This window comes from Helicoverpa zea, chromosome 8 (assembly GCF_022581195.2).
Source record: "Helicoverpa zea isolate HzStark_Cry1AcR chromosome 8, ilHelZeax1.1, whole genome shotgun sequence".
In the NCBI taxonomy this organism is placed as follows: Eukaryota; Metazoa; Arthropoda; class Insecta; order Lepidoptera; family Noctuidae; genus Helicoverpa; species Helicoverpa zea.
In genome coordinates this window covers 5,811,721-5,833,279 of record NC_061459.1, presented here as the reverse complement: position 1 = coordinate 5,833,279, position 21,559 = coordinate 5,811,721, and the positions used below count along the sequence as shown (strand labels likewise).

At 34.8% G+C, this 21,559-nt stretch overlaps 1 protein-coding gene across 1 annotated transcript; it reads left to right on the top strand.

The window, feature by feature from the left end:
• The first annotated feature begins 1,323 nt into the window (after positions 1-1,323).
• On the top strand, positions 1,324-20,853 carry LOC124632682 (proton channel OtopLc-like). Its single transcript, XM_047167621.1, has 15 exons — positions 1,324-1,628; positions 3,378-3,551; positions 11,547-11,625; positions 11,789-11,851; positions 13,416-13,569; positions 14,461-14,566; positions 14,977-15,126; positions 15,715-15,871; positions 17,019-17,215; positions 17,570-17,735; positions 17,884-18,024; positions 18,185-18,290; positions 18,736-18,891; positions 19,320-19,569; positions 19,656-20,853. Exons 1-15 carry the CDS (start codon positions 1,470-1,472, stop codon positions 19,974-19,976), a joined length of 2,379 nt encoding a protein of 792 aa, XP_047023577.1. The 5' UTR covers positions 1,324-1,469; the 3' UTR covers positions 19,977-20,853.
• The last annotated feature ends 706 nt before the right edge of the window (positions 20,854-21,559 follow it).

Sequence of the window (21,559 nt, the reverse complement as noted above, 5' to 3'; positions counted from 1 at the left end):
TTCGCTATTGTTTCGCCGCCCAACAACTCACAACTCACAGCGAAACTGTGGCGGTTTCGCCCTTTGGGTTTCGCAGCGGAGGTGTGCTACAGGCATAAGTAAGCTTTTTGAATAATGCATGTACTGTGTAGGATACACATTACATGCATCATTATTGGAGTTCCTTTCTGAATAAAATAAAAATAAATAAATAAATCGGAATCGTATCGTAATCGCCTCGCGTCAGATCAATACGTTTGTACGAGCGCCTCCGTTTCTGACTTAATATGTGTGCTACGACCTTTATCAATCTAATCTCATATCACTTATATAGGTATTTAACCCAAATGGGTAATTCAAATGACTCATGTAGGTTAAATTGTACATAGAATATCAAAACAAAACCTTCAAGGTGCTTAAAACAATGAGATTGATAAAAAAAATCCCGTCGCACTTACGCCAACTTACACCATTTAATTTAACTATAACGGTAACTACGAACAATGGCCCCATGACGAATTTTTTTGAAAATATCTTTATCGGTCTTTAATTATCGAACAAAAATCAATCTGTTGATATAAGTCCTGTGTGTCTTGTTAAAGTGATTAAAAGCTAATTAGAAAAGTAAGAGCGTAATCATCATGAATACACACAGTTTGACACTATTGGTACAAGTTGTGTGGCATACTAAGTGCGCTTTTTGATAATTGATAATTCAATTATGTGACCTGAAGTTATATTCAGCGCAAATGCACCCAGGGGAATTGAGTATAACAACTTCAACTGTTTTCAGTAACATAAACTTACTTGGAGAGAGAAATGTCCAGATTTAGGAAGAAGGTGCTAACGGCAATATTGCAGTGTAACTCACGACCATGTTCGAAGTTTGCTACATAGTTGAGAGCTAGTACTATCTATGCTTTTCGGTAATGATGACTATGAACAATGAAATCCTGAATTACCTGGTTATTATTGAAGCAAGCATATTCATATCTTAAACGGAGACTAACTATAATGGTCTTTTTTTTTCTTTTTTTTGTGGGATATCATCAAATGACCCGCTGTGAATGCAGGGTGAGGGAGTTTCAGACTCTTGCTGTCTTAAATCCACCATGTTCCTTCTTAAGCTATTTGTAAACCAGGGCCGCGGTAACCGTTTCGAAAAGCCCAGTAAAGAGACATAAACAATAATATTGAGGTTATCAATGTTTCTGTGGTTTAGTCAACCAAAATAACCCAAAGAGGAAGTGTGCGATGTACGATGATTGTAGAGCAATCGCGATAATTATACCTTTATTATAGATACGTCTTTACTTGATAACTGATAGGACACCGATCATGTTTTTATTAATTCATTTGCAATCTAAATCGCATGCGTTAAGTGTCAATAAAAATGTCTTGTAGAAAGATCGATTTGTAAAAAATATATTTAGATAAGTTATTGTAGTAAAATAGGTTCTGTTCCCAAGTGTAACTTGTAAAGTATAAAAATGACGGACATTAACGCGGCGAAGAAGGAAGTTTTAGATGAAATAGTAAATAGGGGGAAATTGGGAGACAAGAAATTTCACTCGGAGACGTCGCTGCAACAATTTGGTGAAGATGAAGCGGCGGATGCACCGGAGACACCTGCCGGAGACGATCCAGGAGTACGTATACTATGTTTCATGCTTTTCAGTTTTTACTGAATTAAAGGGGAAAACAAGACTATTTTTCAGTAGTAAAATTCCTTATAAGTATAGTCGGGATAAAAAAGATGAGTGTCTCTTTTTTAATCATTATTTATTTAATTATTTTAAGATGAATTAATAATATATATGAAGTAGCGATAAGTAGAGACAGCTTGTACCGATTAAGTACATAAATAAATATGTAGGTATAATATTTCGTCTTTTCAATACTCACACGTACTTAATAAGCATTGATCTCACTTCTCAATTGTGAGTTCAGAACTACAACTTCAACCCGTCAACTCCATTGTTGAACAAAGCATTCAAAAACCAAACTCAAGTAGAGCACTCATTACAATTACAATGTACAAATCATCACTAAATAACATTGTCGGAATAGTGAGACGGCATTTATATCCCAAAATACGACAGTCTGTCCGTCTGTCAGTGGCCCATCACGAGAGCTCGTAAGCGTCTTACTTGAAGCTGAGATGTACGGCCGTGATACCCGCCGGACGACGTTACATATTAATACACAATGCCTCACCGAACGCCCATTGTTCACACTACTGGACCAACATCCAATTAAGATGAGATAAACCCCAATTCTGTTATTGGACTATTGTTTTATGGAAACAGTGAAATGTTAGTTTAATATTCGAAGTTCGGTGTGAGTCGTTACGGGCGATTAAAGGTTCAATAGTTAATAATCGGCGTCATGTTGTCTTGCCTAAAATCCCGTGAAGGTGAGAGTCACGTGAGTAGTACTGATTGATTAATTAATTTGCTATCAACACGGTGGCGCCACTTATTCATACAACACGGCGTCATTGTATAAATCACGAAAAACAACTGATAGGCATATTTATTAATGGATTCCTTATTTCAGGATGCTATTTAAATCCTTAATGTAATTTCAAATAACTACTTACCCATTATGTTTGTTGATACAAGTAAACCCCTTACTTAGATGTATCTTTATAGGTGGTCTTTGACCATATTCATTAACCATTTACTCATGAAGTAATGTTGTCCTTAAACCAGATAATAGGTATATTTATAACATACAACATACCTATTTCAATAACATTCATTGGAATTCACTACATGAGGTTATTTATTCAAAAAGTGCTAATATATATATTTTTTTAATTCACTAGACTAATTAGTAAAACCTCCATCTCTTTGAAAAATATCACATCTATATTTGTAAAGAAGATTTATCTCCCGCTAGCCACACATCAAAGAACCCTTCCGATTGAGACTTAATTACATTTAAAGGAAATTCCTAATCAGTAATCACATTAAGAAATATTTCCTTCTCTTCTCAATAGTGGGAATAGGAATTACTGAAATGACTTATCAATTATTTTCTCTAATATTATCAAGAAAGTATTTAAATGTCAAAATTACTGTTGTTTTTATTCATAGCTTATTAGCGTAAAAATAATTCGACTATTTCGATTATCGTATTAATAACTTTTCATATACCTGACCCCAAAATTCTGCAAAGCATTCCTGTAATTTAACTGTTTCGAAAATAACGTTAATGAAGAAATACTAACTACTCTACAGACTCTACCTACACAATAAAAACAACAAACAAAATAATCATTATATCAAATCTTTTAATCAAAGAGTGTTTTTGTTTATCAGCCGCCAAAACAAAAACGAAATAAAATCGACCAATTTCTTTCAAAACCCTTATTCAACAACCTCTATCCTCAGGTCCAAAACACATCTGTCAGTAATGGCTCCAGCTCCGAAGACATGCAGGGCAGAAGACGCACCATGTCACAACCAGGCCCGGTCTCCGGGAACCTGGTGACAGCCACAGCTGCCAGGGCAGCGCGGCGGAGACCACAGAGAAGTGTCATGTACCACCCTGATATTGCACGAAGTGTAAGTACATTTTGATAAAGTTTATCTATACTAACATTTTGTCTTTATCTGTAGTTACCTACTGTTTGTTTGTACCCTGAAAGCTCCAAAACTATTGAACTGATTTGAAAAATTATTTCACTGTTGCATAGCTACGCTCTTCCCGATTAAAAGAAGCTGTATTTATTCCGGAATGGATAGTAGGTACTTTCTACGGGACGCGGGTGAAACAACGGAAAAATGGCTAGTGGTCTTTATAATGGTATAAATATAGTAGGTAGTAGCCAATCAGAAAGTAGCCGGGTCAGCTGATAAAAAGGATTTGGAATATTTTGTTTTGTGTGATAATGGTGCTAGGTGATTTCTTTACAAATTTGTTCGTAATTGTAAATACGAATGAATCTACTCCAAAAGGGTAGGTGAAGTATATGGTTTCTTAGTATGCCTACTAGTAGAAGGTTTTTCTTTTTGTTAACAAAATCTATCCACATTAAATATTGCTCTACCAGAATTTTGTGTGTTCTTGCACTGCACATAGGTACCTACTTTCCTAATCCAATGCAATTAATTAAAAGAAAAAATACTTTTCATCCCACCATCTCGGAAAGAATAGTTTTACCCTTTGATATCTGATCGCAAAAACCGTTTTTATCCTCTAGAGCAGTGGTTCTTAACCTTTTTGACATGAGGGACCACTTTGACCAAAGTTGTCTTGCCGGGGACCACCTCATCGGTTTACCTAAATTAGTACTCATTTCTTTATTATTTACCAAAAAAAAAAACTGAATTTTTGGGTCAGTTCTACTCAAAGCTAAACGCATGTTGTGTACGTAAGTAAATGCAAATAAAGAAAAACTTGCCTATGTAGTTTCCAAATGCGCGAGCGAAGCGAGCGCGAAATTTTTATCGGACTTAAACCAAATACTACGTAAAATGTAGCCCAAACGTACTTAACTTTTTGTTTGTTGACAAATTGAAAAATAAGGGCATATAGTTTCTGAATACGCGAGCGAAGCGAGCGCGAAGTTTTTATCGGACTTAAACCAAAAAATACGTAAAATGTAGCCCAAACGTACTTAACTTTTTGTTTGTTGACAAATGCCAAAATAAGGGCATAATACAGTTTCTGAATAGGCGAGCGAAGCGAGCGCGAAAATTTTATCGGACTTCAACCAAATATTACGTAAAATTTAGCCCAAACGTACTTAACTTTTTGTTTGTTGACAAATGCAAAAATAAGGGCATACAGTTTCTGAATACGCGAGCGGAGCGAGCGCGAAATTTTATTTATTTTTTAAGACTCAAAACCAAAATTACGTAAAATGTAGCCCAAACATACATTTTCATGAATGGGGGGGACTAGGTACGACACACCCGATATACGTCCATGCGAAAACCCCCGCTCACAATTATAAGTCGATAAAAAATAAGTTTGATAACGTATAGCAACGTCGCGAAGCTCAGCTTCGCGGACCACTTGGAATGCCTCCAGGGACCACCAGTGGTCCGCGGACCACCAGTTAAGAACCACTGCTCTAGAGCGGCAAAGTGATTTGAATTTAGAACATCGTGTGCAATACTCCATTTGTGACAATCTTGATCTAGACACACGGCAGTGTGTCCGCCAAGTTCGAGCAAAAAAAGCGACACACCGGCCGTGGGTTATATTACACGAACCATTTCGGGCCAAATTCGACCCCCCTGTAACTCAAAATCTATTTTATTTACGCATATCAAATTTCTAGTATCTATTGAGACCCCCTCACTTATCTAAAATACAAAATTTCATTAATATACCTATTGTAGGTCTTGAGATATTGACGTCGGAAAATCGCTACTTTTACTATACACTCACTGACTGACTGATTCACTGACTCACTCATCAAAAACCTAGACCACTTCCAATGGTCGTATTGACTTGAAATTTGGCATGGAGGTAGGTCTTTATGTCAAGGTAAAGGGAAAAATCTGAAAATGGCCAAGTGTGAGTCGGTTTCAAAATAATGAAGGTGTTTTATACCCGGTGTAAATTTATACCCCTAAGGAACTAAAACGAACTAAATTTATCTATATTTATATAATATATCTTCGAATGGTTTGTATTTAGTTTAGTTAGAAGTAAAATAGTGTAGTTAGAAGTAAAATAAAAATCTGAAAACGGCCAAGTGTGAATCACTTTCAAAAATAACGAATGTGTAACTTTGATCCACGAACATAATATATGATAACATGTCATGTCAGTCAGTTGGTAAATCTAGTCCATTTAGTTAATCTAGTTCATTTCTTTGTAAGAAACATAGTGCATATTAAAAAATCTAAAAGATAGTATAAATGAGACATTCCTTTAACCAACTTCATCATAAGAAAAAAATAAAATAAACAACCTTACAAAAATAAATGAAATCCCACCCAAAACAAAAATGTGAAAGACTGCCAAGTTCGGTAATATGGGAATGCTTCGCCTATAAAAGAAGTGAGATCTGAATAAGTACCAAGTTCCATACACATACCTCAGTTAAAAATAGTTACTTTTTAATGATGTTACTTGGCAAGTTTTAATAGAAAATTAAATACTTGATTCATTGCGTTTAGTAGGTTTATAACAAGGTGTATGAAAACTTTCCAAGTAACATCATTAAAAAGTAACTATTTTTAACTGAGGTATGTGTATGGAACTTGGTACTTATTCAGATCTCACTTCTTTTATAGGCGAAGCATTCCCATATTATCGAACTTGGCAGTCTTTCACATTTTTGTTTTGGGTGGTTGTTTTTACATAGATCTTTAACCTTGTTTCATTTTTAAACTGAGTTTTCAAATAAATGAACTTTACTAGGTACTTCTTTTTAATTTGATACTCATGTGTGCGCGCCATTTTGTTATTTTGCATTTAGTAATTTCCTCGATGAGGTGGGATGAAAAGTTACGTGTTGCACTCGAGTGCAAAGATTTTTCACCTTGTGCTCTTTTGATTCCCTCGCTATCGCTCAGGATTCTAATTATTGAAACACTCGCTACGCTCGTGTTTCAATTTTAGAATCCTTCGCTTGCTCGGTCATCAAAATTGAGCCCGCGGTTAAAAAGCAACTTTGCACTCTTGTATAACAAATAACTATTAAACAACATCTGGAGGCTAATTATACGCTGTCTTTTATGAATATTTTTCTATTAAAATCAACACATATCAAACTCAAACCACAAATAATTCGCAGTAAATAAAACTCGGTGGAACTCAGGTTGGTTAGCATTAAACCACGCGATCCAACTCCGTTAAATCAAGTGGTAACAAGTATTTACTACGTCTGCCGCTGCTTGGGAGGGATCACACGTCATAAATTCACTTACAGCCAAACTAGATTAACTATAACAACCGCCGGATCGGAGGGCGAGCATCGATTTGTATGTAGATTCCAACAGTTTATAACCTCAAACTTTTGCGTACCACCAATTATTTGGGCCTATTTTGATTCCAGATTGATTAACATTGGTTACACATGCACCTGTTTTTATACTTAGTGCAAGAATTTTTCAAGAAGTACTAACGATCTAAAAATGTAGGAACACAAAATGCTGAATTACAATTAATATTCAAGAGCGTTGTTGTACCTATAATTTATCAAACGATAAGTCAGATATTTGATGTAATTCATTAATCACGGGCACGTGTAAGAGTCTATCAATATCTTTGATCTGCCATTAAAACTGATTCAACAAGTCATGAGGTACTTCCATACTGAATCATAGGATATGAGACAGTTAAACTAAGTTTATTAAGGAAGTCAATAAAAATAAGTCAGTTTATATATGTCTGAATCAATCCACTTGAACTAAAGATAAAAGCAAAAAATCGGTTTAAGTATTGAATGTCTGACAAATTACTTGCGCGTTAATTGATACCGGGTATTGACGATATGACATGAATTGTTTTGTCGGAAACAACATAAAACTTTTAGAGAATTACTTTTTTTTCAATTATGGGTAAATAACGATCAATGATAATGTACTTAGTAATCCGGCGTGTTCTCAACGCTTTGATAAGATGAGATAAAAATTCCGGTTATAATATAGACTGCTATCCCTCAGTGTCATATCAAATCTTTTAATTGTACTGATAAATGTTAATTTACAGCGGCTTCTGTCGATATTTGAGCGAATACCTTGAGAGTGCTAAATGCTAACATTAGCGATAGATAGTGGTGTGTTCCAATACATCTTCAGTATAAAACATTATGTTGAAGAACTCGATTAAAGCTTCCAGAATACTACAAAGTTTAGGAAACTTAGGGATCTTGTATAAAAAATCATGGTAATCCAGCGTATTAAAAATAAAGAACTATTTTGAAACATTGGTTTTGTTACAGTACAGTAGTTTTGCTTGTGATTTTGTATAATTTACTTATAATTTTTTTTACTATAATTATCAGTTGTTTTATCTATGTCCGCTTTACCTGTGAGTAATAAAAGCACGTTATGGGAAAACCCAAAACGATGAATAAAACTTTCTTGGACAATTTGATTTATCGAACTCAGGGTTTTCCTACAGCGATAAACTTTATTACAACGTATGATTTTTCTTACTAATACGATGCCGTGAAAACAGTAAAACAATATAGATAAAATCAAATACTTGTAACAAAACAATATAAACATTCCTGTCTATTTGTAGGTAATGCTGTTTAGTGTGCATTTTAATATTTCTAAATCCTGTTCTATAAATACATTAAAAGTAGATCGTACTTGTTACAAAATCGGAATGTTTATACTATGTATCAAACAATAACAATACCTATGCTTCACAATCGTCTACTAAGTATTCTTTTATTCAGACCGATAAGAAAATGAAGCTTCTTTGTTAAAACCTTATTTACCAATACCGGGAGTACCTACGTTAGTAAACTTTCTGTTTTCCCGCGGTCTCATCCCTGTCCCGGGGGAACTTATTCCCGTACTTTGATAAAATATAGTGTATAATGTGTGTCAATCGGAGATAGCACAGATTTTTTAATAAATTCAGAGCCAAACAAATACTAACAAACAAATATTCTTTATTTTCTTAGTCATGTCAGTATAGAAGTATAGACGACGTTAGGAATTTATTCATAGGCCTTCAGGTAGGTATCTATATCTATCGCTAAAAATAACATTTTATGAACCTTCAATGGCCTGAAGGTTATCTCGGTTTATTGTGCAGATATCCGAATATTGACGCAGACTTTCCGCACTATGAAACTGAAAAGCCATGGAAGAATTTGACTGATAACCATTATCATTTAATGTCTTCGATTTTAAGGTTACTATTTAATATTTTTGATAATTCTTCAGTGGCTTATTAACGCAGTAAAGGCCGATGCATCGTAGTAATAAAATTAACCGAGGACACATTTTCGTAACTCATAAGCAGACATAATAGATCCCCTGTCTGTAATACACATTTGACTGTTTATTAATATTGGACAATCAATATTTAATTTTGCATCACAAGTGCAAATGTTAAACTCCAAATAAAATCAAAACGATATAATCAAAACATCGTCATCAGTAATTAATTATGATTACTTATCAAAATCCGATTTGTCATGTAGGTATGAAAAATATTTTTTTGTTCATTAGATAAAATTAAATGTTTCAATTTTCTTTGATTCGTCTATCGCTTAATTTGCTCAATCAATGATGTAAAACGTAACAATGTAGAAATTACTGAAAATGATGAACAAATATTGTGAAACTCCTGAAAAAATTGTCTATTAAAGATATTAAGATGAGATAAGTTACAGATTAATTACAGATAGTACCTATACGGACGCAGATAATATTTAGCTAAGTAGATACAAATATAAAATAATCGAATATTACGTCAATGCACTTGATGTAGGTATGAACTGAACAATGTCCATAGTTCACACAGTTTAACTATCACAAAAATATATAAATAACTGTATATTTTCCTTAATAACTTATTTAGTTTTATGATAGTCTTGCTTCTTATCTAGTGTTAGTAAATCCTTTTTCTTTATAAATGATATACTTTCATATAAATAGATACGTATTACGTAAACAAAAGTATAAAGGTTGTTAACATTTAGTTTTCAAAATTAACTAAAGATAGAAAAATACATTTAGAAGTTATTACATTAAACGTTAAAAACAATTACAGTAATAACTTTTTTCTTACTTTGCCTAAACTATTATTGACTCCATATTTTGTAATTTGCAACAGGCTGTTTTAGCGCATATTCAAAGTAAATTTATTTTAAGCATCGTTCGTAGTTTAAACAACGAATTCGTATATATATGGACCCAATGGGTTGTAATGATTTCTACAAGAGCAATGTATGGATATGCCATCGGGAATATTCATTCTAATTTTTGTTTAGGTATTTTCTTTTATTTTCTAACACTGTTTTAAAGGGTTGTATTTTATGAGACTTTATGAGACTATTTCTCAATTATCGAAATATAACAAAGAAAAGAAATGATAATGCTTTTAATACATTGCCGAATTTCATCGGATATTACCTACATATAGAAAATTATGTATATGTTTTACGTAATGCGCCAATAACGTGTCTGAATTTTTTGTTCTTTTTTATTATTATACCTACATTAATTAGGTGTTTGCAAAGATTCAGTGATTGTCTTTCGTCCATTGCTGTCGTGCGAATTGTACGACAAGACATAGAGGTAGAGTGAGAAATTAGTTTAAGTTTGCAGCACACAACTTGGACGTATTCAATTTCCACTAATAAAAAAATAAAAACAGTTCGCCAGTATTTCGAACTCGCAATAAAATGCATTTGAGATGTCCCTTTTAAAATTGGTCCACAATGTATTCAGTTGAACGTATTAATGAAAGCTGTCTATCAAAATGATCATTCCTGCAACAAAAATAAATTTATAAAAGGTTTGTAAAGCGGCGGTACAGTTCCATAGCATCGAGCGGCGAGCGCGGGCCGTGTTTGTGAGGCGGGTCACTCTCGCGCAGCCAACTGTAAACCTTTTGAGTCCAGCCGGCCGCGAGCCTCCCTCGCCCCCCTCGCCCCACCCGCGCCCCCGCCCGCCCCCACCTGCCTGTTAATACCGAGTGCGGACACACCGTGCCGCCCCAACGCCTCGCCTAATGAAAATTCGATCTCTACTTTTTATTTCCCTTACAGCCACTGTTAAGGTTTATAAAACATGCTCATTCGTAAATGGCATTAGTTGATTGTCGTGTATCGCTTTCGTAATTAATTTTTACCTAGCATTGATTTATTAACTATTTTATCTTTGCTGACGTATGGCTAGGTGCTGATAATGAACTCCTAGCAGGAAAGTATGCACTGATAAATTAAGGTACAGATTTAATCAGCTTTAATCATTTTAATTTTCTTTTTTCAATAACATTGAAACTGTCTTGAAGCCTCGTGATTGTTGCCTTCACTTCGTAAGTTCGATGGGGATGAAAAAAAGTAAGAAACACTCAAGTGCTGAGGGCGACACGTTCTATTTATTACATTACAAGGGGCATTACTGCAGAAATTGTCATACTTAATACAGTAATAACTACATACTTGCCCAACACACTAAATACACACTAAATAGATTTTTTTGATATCCTTACTGAAACTAATTACCTATAATATAAACTAGTACACCTACCAGTTATGCACTTGGAATGCTAAACATTACCAAGAAGTGCAAAGTCCAAAAGATTCGTGTTAAACAGTACAATGTAGTTCATTGGAAGTATCGTCGGAAACAGAGCTTTTTTTGTGACGCGTTTACAGCGCGGGCCGAATTTCGTTGCAGAGGAACACTGAAACACCGAAATGGGATTATAGTGAAATACAGGGTGGTGTCGATCGAGAGAAACAAGCGGCTAATGAAGTTATTAATCCGATTTTATACGGCTTTCGATGTCCATGTTCGCCACTTTTTTAGCCCGCACCGTAGCTATGCAGATATGAATTTGCAGGCGGGTATTTGCAGGCAATCGCGGATTTTATTGCGTTTCTAAATTCCTCCTGTTGTTTACAGGATTCCGCAAACGAGAGGCAATCGCCCAGGGTTTTTAATCTTAGTAGAGGAGATGAGTCGGGATCTGCTACACCTATTGGTGAGTATGACATTGAAACTTGTTTTTTGCCGTAATTACTGCCAATATTTTTTTTTTTGGTTACGAAATGGTTTTGGTCGTGTAGGTACTAACAGAAACCTGCCACTTTTTGAGATTCGTAGATTTAAGCATAGGTACTTATACAATTATTGCATGTTACCAGGTGACCGCAGCAGTCCGTTACCATATAATGGAAACCTCAAAAATGGAGACGCAAAATCATTGAGTAAGTGTAATTTTTTTGAACACAACGTATGTAGATTTACGGTTATCGAGCCTAAAAATATTTAATCTTTTGCTAAACCAGTATCTATCTACTTACGCAGATATTTATTGTTAGGCTTAAACGATTAATAAAATGCGAATGATTTTAATGAAAATCAATAATGGTGTAAAATTAAATTCCGTACTATATAATACTACTATCAGTCCAAATATCAATTTGTATCATTGCAATGCTACCCACTTCCGTAATTAATTTTAACACGAGTTTTCGATTAGGTACTTCCCTGTATATTTAAAGTGATTATTAAAATAAATTATTGTGATTCAATAATAATCAAACGCAACGCAGAAACAAAAACCTTTCCATTTTACCAACAGTGCAGGAAAAGTGTACTTGTAAAGTTATTAACAACATTCATCGTCATTCATTATAATGATATCTTACGAAATCTACTATTGCATAAGGGTATGTTCTCATTATAGTAACACGAACATTTACATCTATGACCGACCACGTATTACATAAAACACATATCACAGACAAACTTTATCACAGATAACTCCTAAATTGATTGATTAATACGTCATAATCGCAAATTGATAAATAAAACAAATTGTCCAGGCTGGATTATTGGTCCATGATTGAAGAATTAACTGATAAAGCAAAGATTAAGTTCAAGACGGATTGTTTCCTTGATAATCGAACACCTAGTATTATTTTCTTTAAAAACGTAATGCATATTACATGATGGAAAAATACAGACTTAATTTTTAATACCTTTATTATTCCTTTGGATTATTTCTTGAAATCACAATTTTGGAATGAAATATGGTGATTCCATTTTTTGTTATTGCACTGATTGAGTAAAAATTACAACAGTTTAAACATAGTGAGCTAATACCAAATATCTGAAGTTAATCTGCTAATGAGAAATAAGAAATTCCTAAAAGAATCTTTATTCCTAAAAAAAAGTCATTGGTACCTGACTGATCAATATTAATATTCATGTATGATTCGTTATCTGTAGCCATCGTAATTTTAGAGTTAGGTATTTCCTCATTACGTAGGCATTGTTTAGTAAATAATAAGCTGTTTATCGTTTAATAATGTTGCCCATACGCTGAGAGGGGTTTCGCAAAGGGGCTACTAGTGCGTGCATTACAAGACCCGTGTATACAGATGGGTGTATAGGGGAGGTATATTTTTAGCTGGGAAACACTAAGCACTGGTTAAATGAACACCTTTTTAAATAAATGTTTAATAAACTGGACTTTTGAAATGAAGACTGACTTCTAGCCCTCGTCTACATCATCGCTAATCTTCAGTGGAGAAAATGATTAAGGACGTGCCTATCATAAATAAAAAAAAGTTGGAACAATTCTACAAAGCCATTTTGTTTGAGCATAGCATACCTATACCTAAATTGATCACCATTTATTTATTCCGTCAAAGCAAAGACGCGTATTCTGAAAATCGTACTTAATACTAAATTTTTTATTACCATACCATATGTTACACAGGATGTATACACAAGACTTACACTAATTTGTACACTTTTCAACAGACAGTTACCGCTTGTATATGCCACAGAGCGACATGCGAGGCAGTGCGACTCCTCGCAAGAGATCCGTGGCCACAATGGACGCCCAGTCTATACGCTCAGTAGAAACACACGCGCCTCCGCCCACCAGTCCTGAGGATAATAAAAAGCTTACCACGTAAGTTTTATAACTGAGGTACAAATGAACAACGAAAGAGTTCTTTCTACTACTATTACACATCTACTCTACTGATTTTATAATGTCGAAAAAACCTGTGCCTCACTTTGGTTAACTCTTACCATTAGATTTTCATGCAAAACGGCTGAACCCACAGTGGTAGCTACGGATATAGGTGATAGGCTTTTCTTAGACTAAACTATATAACTATAAACTAGTTTCTTCGGAACATAGGTACCGAAACCGTATCCTGCAAAAATCCGGTCCGGCTTAAATAATCGATGTCCCGTGTGACTGCTTGTTTATTGTGAACTGCGTGAAATGCAGTCCTGTTTATTAAATAACATATGTATTGTGTTTATTTTCTTGTTTACTGTGTGTAAATTTAACAAACACATCCGTTAATATTTAGTTTTTGGAACACTTGGTGCTGATTTACATACATAGTGTTTACTCCGGGCGTGGCTCGCTGACATAGTTCACTGATCACTACGAACGGTCCGATTCACAGAGTAACCTTTTAACCTACTGAATTGTTATCACAATCACAAATATTTTGAAACTAATTCGTTCGTTGGTTTTGTGTTTATTAAAGCCATGATAAACTAAAATGATGCTATATGCGATGATGTATTTTAAGTTGGAACAAAGAATTTTTCGTCTCTACAAGTTTTGGCTTTCACCTTTTTATATCCGATTCTGCCAAGCCGATACAGACATACTTACGCCATATGTACAGAAAACAAGCTAGCTTCACTATCCACAATCCTCAAACATCATCATACGATCCTTTAAACGTCCACCGCTAGAAAGAATAAAATAAATAAATACTACTTTAAGTCTAGAAGTACAATTCCGTTTGAAATAATTTATATGTTTTTCCTCTTTTAGAAAGTACCTGACACTCATAATAAGCTGCATGTATGCAGTTCTGCTGGTCACTCTCGGCCTAGTGATCTACCTGAGCGACTCCTTCATCGACTATTCTATTTCCGAGGTAAGATTTACTTTATCTCTAAGTGCCAATCCTTACCTGATTCCCCGCTGTGCCCTAGTTCCGATGCAGCTAAGGAAGTCTTAGGGATATTACAGACTACAGAAAAATTTATCAATAAGATTTTATATTACGTGTGCAAAATTAAAATAAATACTTACAAAATTCCTTGATTTTAGGCTAATAAAGAAAAGTGCGAATTAATATTACGAATCAAACGCAAGTTATCATAAATTCAGAAACACATTAAATTAATTTTAATTTTATTCTACACTCAGCTTTTTACTTCCTTGTTCGAACTTATGCGAGTACATAAAATAAAAAGAAGACTGAACTTAGGAACTTGTGGCCGATATCCATTCTTTCATAGATAAATCTACATTCTACTTTAAAACTAACCTTTATTTTTCCAGATTTACTCCATCATACTCTGCAGCGTCGGAATGGTGTATATCATATACTTGCTTGTCGACATAACGCGGTACAAGTCGATAGCAGTCAAAAATCACAAAATTAAAGCCATGCATGAAGAAAAAGTTATGGATTACTTCAGAAAACAAGAGGTGAGGGAATCCAGATAATTTATTTATTAATAGTATCTATCGGTCATGAAGACGAATGTCTATTATCATAGCATTGGCAGTGGCATTTAGATGTTATCTTGTTCAGGAAAATGATTAAATTAGTTTTAGTCGGAATTGTCTATCTTATGTCCTATCAATTTATTAATAGTAGATATAGAGTTAGTTCTGTGGATAATATTTTCACCCTGCTGTCAAGAAGGGTTGTTTTTCGACATTATCTTGTATGTTCCTATGTCACGGACACTTGTGTCCACCAGAACCACCGGTCACTCACCCGTGGTTCTGGTGGACACAAACTATTCTTGGATTGGCGCCTTGACTATCCAGGATGTTTCTGTCTCTTCAGTTCGTTACTTGATATTCTTCGTTCAGAAAAAAACTGTTATCTAAAAACAAACCTCTGGTTGTTTGTTTCAAATCATAGGTTTGTCGCCTACCACAAGCATACCTCAATGAGTCCGCATCCGTTTACATAGACTTCATGCATACTGACCATGGAAAGATACTTTCTTAATAAAAATAAAAAATAAACCTGATCTTCTACATATGAGGTTTCTAAAATTTCAGGAGCAATTGGGTTCAATAACCCCCGGAGACCGCACCCCTGAGTCATCGTACAGGATACCAGGGATGCCACCCCCGGTGCTCATCCCCACCAAGCATGAATACTGCTTCAGCCAGGGCCGGCACTCTGGAAGCTTCTACCTCAAGATGGGAGCCGCTGGTAAGATCTTCTATACCTACTGGTGTAATAAAGAGAAAATTTTTATTTATTTGTTTGTTCCATAAAGGCTCCGAAACTACTAGACTGATTTGAAAATCTGTCGCTGTTGGGAAGCTAGACTGTGCCAGAATAACACTGGGTATATTTTGTCTGGGTATTAGAAGTAGTTCGCGCGAGACGCAGGTGAAATGAAACCGCGGGAAAATAGCCAATAAGTCATGTGGCGATTAGTGCGACACACCCATAACGATATTCGCTGACTTGCTTTTTATTATACCTATTGGTGCATTCAAAAACAATGAAACCTAATGATAATGACGTTTATAAACAGTCCAGTGACATGTAGCCCTTAAGACGTTGCTATAAAGTCCAAATTCAAATGATTTTTGTTTTATTTCCAAACCATTTATTGCAGGCGTGATACAATTTTTTATTGCACAAAATTGTGATATTGCCGCAGAATTTCGTTTTCTTTAGTAAAATAATTGACTGATTATAAAGTAATCAGATAATATGATAAAATCATGGAAATTTAATAATGAGTGTGACTGTAAACAATTATCATTAAATTTATTTTTAGTAGGTGTCGTATTTTTTTGTATAATTTTTCCGATATCCATTCATGTAAAGTATATTTTTCACAAGCTGTTCGTTTAATTATTGCGAAATTATATCAACAGATTGTCTACCAAGAACAAAATATTGATGTTTTTGTTAGAATCTCTAGAAAATTCATATGACATTTTATATTATCTTTTACTACACCACGTTTTAAAAGAGATAACGAAAATGATTTACCTAATCAATACATCGAATCAAGGCGCCACAATAAAACATGAATAATGTTGGTGTTTTCTTTGTTGATACGTTAGTTAAAATTTTCCTATTTCTAAAGTCATCACAATTATTACAAGTATAAAAAAATATAATTTAAGTAGGTATATCACAAGTTAGGCCATTCTGCAATGGTTTAGACCTCGGTAAGACAATTGAATAGTGAATAATAATTATTATCGATTTCTGAGCTCATATGACCTCCAATAAGAAATGTTAATGTGCGATCTTCAATTTAAAATTTCACCGTCCAAGCTCGATTATTATCAAAACTGGTTGAACTCAGCATTCAATTTTACATTACTCCTTACAGGTTTCGCTCTAGGCCACTTGGTGCACTCGCTCCTCCTACTAGCCGTTCAAATAGGCCAGTTAGTAGACGAGAACCTGGACAATGATGAATGTGTGAACATCCTGCAAGTAGTCCTCGACGTTATGCTGCCCGCTTACTGCTTCCTCCAACTGTATTTCATCTTTAAATACTCCAACGTTATCGTCTTGCGAGCTCAGGTAAAGATATTTTTTTATCTACAAAAGAACTGCATAAATGGATCACAAAATATGTACAACCAAAGTCAAAAAAGTACTCTCATTTGGCAGAAGAAGTAACGAAATATGTAACACATTCTTAGAGAATTCAAAACTTACTGAATTCAGACATAAACACAAACGATTTACCTTTTAAAATTTGATGAGTTTTATGTCTCTTCTCTCATATTCTTTTCGTTATTTCTTTTAACTTTTTGTTGGCTTTTTAGTGTTGTTAGTTTTAATAAATTCTATCAATGTTAAATACAAAACTTAATACGAACAAAAATCTAACAAGAAAAGAGAAAAATAATGAAGAATTACACGAAATTTCAGGGCTTGGCTCACTTCGCGTTCATGCATCTGATCGGCAGCAGTCTGTGCTTTTGGATATCTGCGATCGTTCGTGAGACTTTGTTGGGATTGACGCTGTATGCTAATTCTAGATATGGCAGCGCAGACTACGCGAGCGAAACTGCTAATGTCACTATTCCTGAACATGGTAAGTTGTACCTACATTCGTATGACATTTTATTCTAATTTTGATAAACATATTTTTACTAGAGCAGTTTCGTTGGTGGTTTTATTGTCTTGCTTAACACTTGAGATCTAGTAATAAATATTTCCTAATATGTATATTTATTTTCCAGATAAATCGCTAGACCAGAGATTCATCGACGTTAGCAACCTATACAACCCGAACTGCAACAGTACTGCAGCCATTAGTTCGATATATGAGAATTTCTCGCCATACCTCTATCCGTTCAACGTGGAATTTAATATTCTTATTGGTACGTTACACTAATTTCTTTTGATTGGCAAATTGGAAATGAAAGATACAGGACATAGATTGCATGGGGACAGGACAGAAAACCGATGGATTTTACAATTACAGGCTTTAACATTGTTTTTAATCCGATCACCTATTCTAAAATATGCATTCTTTTTCAGTTGCCATTTACTACATCATCTGGAGTAACATCGGTAACTGTGACAACGAAGACAGCAACAATTCTGAAATTAACTCTAGCAGTGAAGATAACTACCACCTCTGCAAGTACGTTAAGCATTATGATACTCATAAGGGTACTTTCAGATAGACCGGGTCGGAGAGCAGAGGAAATTCTTAACACGTTGAAAATTGAGTACTTAGTATTTGAAGTAAGGTTTATTTTTGCATGCGCACTGCTTTTGTCATTGAGAATGCTCGAATGCGCTCGGTGTGAAATAATAAGAGGAGCCGACCGGCTCCGATCGTGTATTTTTTCTTGACGTTTGGCTCCGTTTGCATGCTCTTTAATGTTCGCGCAGCCGATCGGCTCCGGTCTGTGTGAAAAGAAAAATGCGCGCCGATGCTCTCCGACCCGGTCTATCTGAACGGACCCTAAGCATACAGAGTGGCATGGAATTACAAATCACCATGAATATAAGTCGCAAATCAACTTCATTCTTAAACCAATACCCTACATTAAACCGATATCTAAAATGTTTGCCTGTTCCAGGATCCCAACGGCAAATGAAGACAATGACTTTACTAGCAACATCGTGATCTATGCTGACTGCCACGCCTCCAACCGTGGACTATTCTTAGGACTCATAGTCATGGTAGTCGTAACTGGCATGCTTATCTTAGGCTTCGTCTTCAGCAGTGTTGGAGAGTAAGTTATCAGAATCTATAGCTATTCATGTCTATACTGTATAAATTAATGTCTAATACTATATAATTAATGTCTCCTTTCATTTTAATTTTATAATTCAAGAACAGGCTTACCTATCCAATTCAAAACTTTAGGCTTTGTTCGGACTATTTACCGTCTTACCACAAAAACTTTTAAACGTCAGTTTATGCCTTGTCTAAAAAAATGTCAAATTATGACGTTGACATACGGTTCATTTTGCAGCCAAAATTTTATTAGACAAGTATAAAACAGGGGTTTAAGTTTTTGTAGTAAGGCCATTTGTGTTTAGCTGTTCTTCAACGTACAGTAGCACGTATCTGGCCACTAGTTAGTTTTCTATAAAATTACCCATTCTATCTTTAATCCCTGTCTATGGTAATCTTAATTTGAATTATTTACTTTTCCAGTGACTTCGTGGAGCTAGGCTACCTTCTTACTAACAGCACGAAGTTAGGTCTTCACGTTCTCCTGCTATTCGGAGTGGTGATAGCCTTCAACCAGATGCGTCAACTGGACATCAATGAGCACCCAATCTCACTGCTGGATGATGTGTTGCTCTTCATTTGTTTACCAGCCTTCTTTATGGAGACTATATTCTCGCTGGTCGCAACTATTAGCATCACAAATGTTGTGAAGAGTATCGATTTTGCAGTTATGGTGAGTATGATTATAATTTGCAGGCAGCTTGGAAAATGATTATTTGATTTTCAATGTATAACTTTATGACAAACATTTTCTTACAGGTCATACAAGTGCTGATCCAAACGCCATTAATCATGGACGGCCTTCGTCGCTGCAGTAACACCAAGAAGCTTCGCAGGAAGAAGCCGGGCCGTGAGATCTTAATGTTCCTCTTAATCACCAACGTGGCTATGTGGATCTTCAACACTTTCTCCTACAAATCCCCCGACAGCCTCGACGAGAGATATGAGTTCTATGGAAAAGTGATCTGGACTATACTGGGCCACGTCAGTTTGCCCCTGATAATGTTCTACAGATTCCATTCCAGTGTTTGCTTCGCTGATATCTGGGATTCAGCATACAAACCTGGTGCTGAACATTAGTATGTTAATGTAGTTCAATTTAGAAGATTATATGTATTTTAATTTTCATTCAATAGTTGCGTAGGTACTTAAAATAATATAATACATCGTTGGATGTATTCATCATACAGAAATGAATAAATATCACACAAATGTGCTATAGTAGTGTTATAAGTCATTAGTGTTTGAACTGTAAATAATAAAGAAACATCAATAAGTGCTAGCTAGTAAAATAATAATTAAGTGAAACAATTGATAACGTATATTAATAACGGCTGGACTGAATTTATAAATACTTTTTTTATATTCGCGTTCCTCGATAATGTAATGTCGGGACACCTGAATTAGTTTACTATATTTCAGTTATAGCTAGACTATTTTTTATATTATGTATAGCTATTTACTAACTTAACTAGATTTCTTAAAAGAATTATAAACTAGCGTTAATGGTAAGTTAGTTAGATACATATTACATAACTTTAAATAAGTGATTTTACCAGAAAGTTTACAGCTATAAAACATATGAGATAAAAATATTGTCTGTGTTTGTGATTCTATTTTCCTCCTTAGCTCATCACTGACTTACATAAAATTCCTTACATACTTATACATTACATTACTTACATAAAATTCCTTACATACTTATACGTTACTTACATAAAATTCCTAAGCAAAATGTGAATAAGTAGTCCCGTCGGATGATCGCCCACTCCTACGTGGGTGTCATAGACTTTAGACGACTAAAGGATTTTGTCGCGCGAATGGACAATAGTCTGCTTTTATTTAAAGATCGATCGATCGCACTGAGTTCACCCATTCTTCCATCAATTGTGGATAGGATCATGTAATGCTAATTATAATTATTTAAGCTCTGTGAATAAAAATAACATTTTTTTTTTTACAGTTTTTCAATTGACTGGAGTTGGTCGTACACAATTTGTCTAGTCTGCCATGTAACAGACATCATTCGTATGGTGAACCTATTCTTAGATATTACTAATATCACGTCAGTTATCTGAGGAAATTTCAAAATATAACTCGCTTTGGAGTAAAAATAACACTGGGCTAAGTGCAGAAGGATAATGTTGTTTGAGGTAGGTAAGTACTGTGGTGTAAAAAATATGTCGATGTAAATGCTTGCTGAAATTGGTCGTGTAGTGTATATGCAATTTCAGAAATATGCTCTCTTTTACTTTGTATGAAAATTTAGTACTAATTTATGCAATAATTTTGAATAGGTATACGTACCTACATATATACATAGTTGAAGTGCAGGCCGTTGCTTGCAACCACAAAGCACGTATCAATAGACCGTCTTAGCTGACCAACTGAGAGAGCCCGTTAATTATGTTGCGGCCCCTAACGCAATTACCGAATATTAGGTTAAGTACTCGGACAGGCACAGCGCACTTAGCCGATGCCCGAGATACAAACTAGTTATGCGACCCTGGTTACATACGACCGCTACATGCATATATGAACTGATCATTATTTGTATATTGATATAGCATAAGTAGAAATAATTAAATAAATACTAATACATATATAAAAAGCAAAGATTTTATTGTTTTTTGCATACATCTACTGAACGAATTTGAATAATT